Source organism: Atta cephalotes, assembly GCF_000143395.1.
Source record: "Atta cephalotes unplaced genomic scaffold scaffold00011, whole genome shotgun sequence".
In the NCBI taxonomy this organism is placed as follows: domain Eukaryota; kingdom Metazoa; phylum Arthropoda; class Insecta; order Hymenoptera; family Formicidae; genus Atta; species Atta cephalotes.
In genome coordinates, this window is record NW_012130075.1 from 454,261 (window position 1) to 456,614 (window position 2,354).

The 2,354-nt window shown below is 25.8% G+C and overlaps 2 protein-coding genes across 2 annotated transcripts in view; both read left to right on the plus strand.

Moving 5' to 3' along the window:
- Positions 1 to 2,354, plus strand: part of LOC105617101 — a 19,210-nt gene that overhangs the window by 580 nt on the left and 16,276 nt on the right. The gene's annotated exons all lie outside the window — the stretch shown is intronic.
- On the plus strand, positions 502 to 2,122 carry LOC105627923 (NTF2-related export protein). The gene is made up of 4 exons (XM_012209194.1): positions 502 to 672; positions 1,334 to 1,420; positions 1,495 to 1,639; positions 1,944 to 2,122. The coding sequence occupies exons 1-4, from the start codon at positions 664 to 666 to the stop codon at positions 2,120 to 2,122; spliced, it is 420 nt and encodes a 139-aa protein (XP_012064584.1). The 5' UTR covers positions 502 to 663.

Here is a 2,354-nt window from a genome sequence, read left to right on the forward strand (position 1 = left end):
AATATTCATATCTGAATGTAATGTATTTGATTTCATTCATGATCGATCATTAAATCTTAAACGATGCAATTATTCATTATGAACAGTTCATATATACAGTCGGGACCGATAAATTATTATAATACATTGTACATGATAATAATAAATTGTATGAAGAAAATTTTTATCTTTCTACTTTCTGACTGAAATCCTGAGTACGCAAATACCTATAAAAAATTACTAAGTATTAAATATTTCAAGATCATAACAGTTCAAGTATTCCAGAATAAATTTTGTTTAATTTTTTTGATTTCTTGTAAGAAAATATTTCTATAGAACAGACTACAACCTAGTAAATTATCCAAGTTATCCATTGAGAATATGTGGCCGTAGTATGGACGCGCACTGTATCCATTTTCGGCACTATGATTTTATCGACAAAGTCGCAAAATGGGTGTACTACGTAATGCACATTTTTATAAAATGGATATAATGGCGGTAGTGTATATACAGAAGATTTCGTCGGAAAAAAAAGGTTAGGAGTTGTCCTCTATTGTCCCATATCGTCCTATTGTCAAGTGTTGTCAAGTTTCTGCATTCTATGCATTTTATGCGTTTGATGCAAGAATTATTAGATTAAAAATATAAAAGTTTACATGATTTTGAACATATGTAATAATCAAAATGGAGCAGGTATTACAGCATATATACAAACTACGATCAATATGTTCATATATGATATAATTTTAAAAATAATTTGTGCATTGTTAAATGAAATTATTCTACTAAAGCATCTGTTTTTGCAAAATAATGCAATTTATTTGTTGATTATATTTAAATCTATATGTCTTATATGCTGATAATTATGTCTTTCTAATTCATAAAAATGTATAGTTGACTCTGATTCTTTCTACTTTTTTAATGTAATTACGCGCTTTTAATACCTCAACATTATATCTCAATTTTCATTGTTCTCTTTGACGATTTATAATTAAATAAAGATTAATATTATTTTGTACATCTTTTAAATAAAGAGATAAATACAAATTTTTTTTTAATTGCAAAATAATTTGTTTTATATATATATATATATATATATGTAAATATAAAATAATGTGTATAAACAATATCTGTACATTTAACGTATTTAACATATTTAACATATTTAACATATTTAACATTTAACATATTTAAAACTCAGTTATTTCGGATACTAATCATTGAATTGCTGTTATTTTCCTGGCGATTTTACTTCTGTTAAAATTAAAAGTTATAAAAATGATTAATTAGCTGCTAATTTATATATTTAGAATATTTAATTATTTGTTCCTGATTTTTACATCTGTTTATTTAGGATTTGAAAGCTAAAATTGACCATGCTTGTCGCACCGCAGAAGACTTCACAAAGTTATATTATGAATCTTTAGACAAGCGGAGATATGTAAGTAATAATAATATTGTTAAATATATTATTTCTTGATATGTTATATTAATATAATTAATATATAATTTTAGTTGATTTCAAGAATGTATATGGATACTGCTACTCTGATATGGAATGGAAATGGTGTAACAGGCAAAGAAACTATACAAAAATTCTGGACAGATTTACCACCTTCAGAACATACTGTTCATACTCTTGATGCTCAACCAATTACAGGTAACAGCTTCAATAACTGCACTAAATAAATGAATTATAATAAATTTGTATTTTTTACTATATAAAAATATCAAATAGAAATTTATAAATATTAAATAATATTGCACATTATATATTGTATCTTAATTTTTATAACTTAAATTTTGATAGAATTTATATTTGATAGAAATAAATTCTCAGTCGCATCTAAATAACTTCTCTTATTTTAATGCTTATACATTTAATTCATTATGTAAATATTTATCTCAATAATACGCGAAACCAAAAATTTTCTATTGTTGTGTCTGTACTATGTTAACAATAGGTCCAGAGGTAGCCAACCAATTAACATTTCTTGTCAAGATTGGCGGTCAAGTAAAATATGACGAGAAGAATTCAAAATCATTCAATCAAACCTTTTTAATTACGGCTATAGGCGATAAATGGAAAATTGTAAGCGACTGTTTTCGAGCACAAGAGCTATTAGATAACAATACAAGTTAGTTACATTAAGTAGGTGCATTAAGATTATAATAAACTTATTTTATACTGTAAAAACTCAATATTTTGAGAAATTTCTCTCCTGTAACATATGTACAATATATGCATACTAATACATATATAGATATATATATGTATCTACACACACACACACACACACACACACACACACACACACACACACACACACACACACACACACACACACACACACACACACACACACACACACACA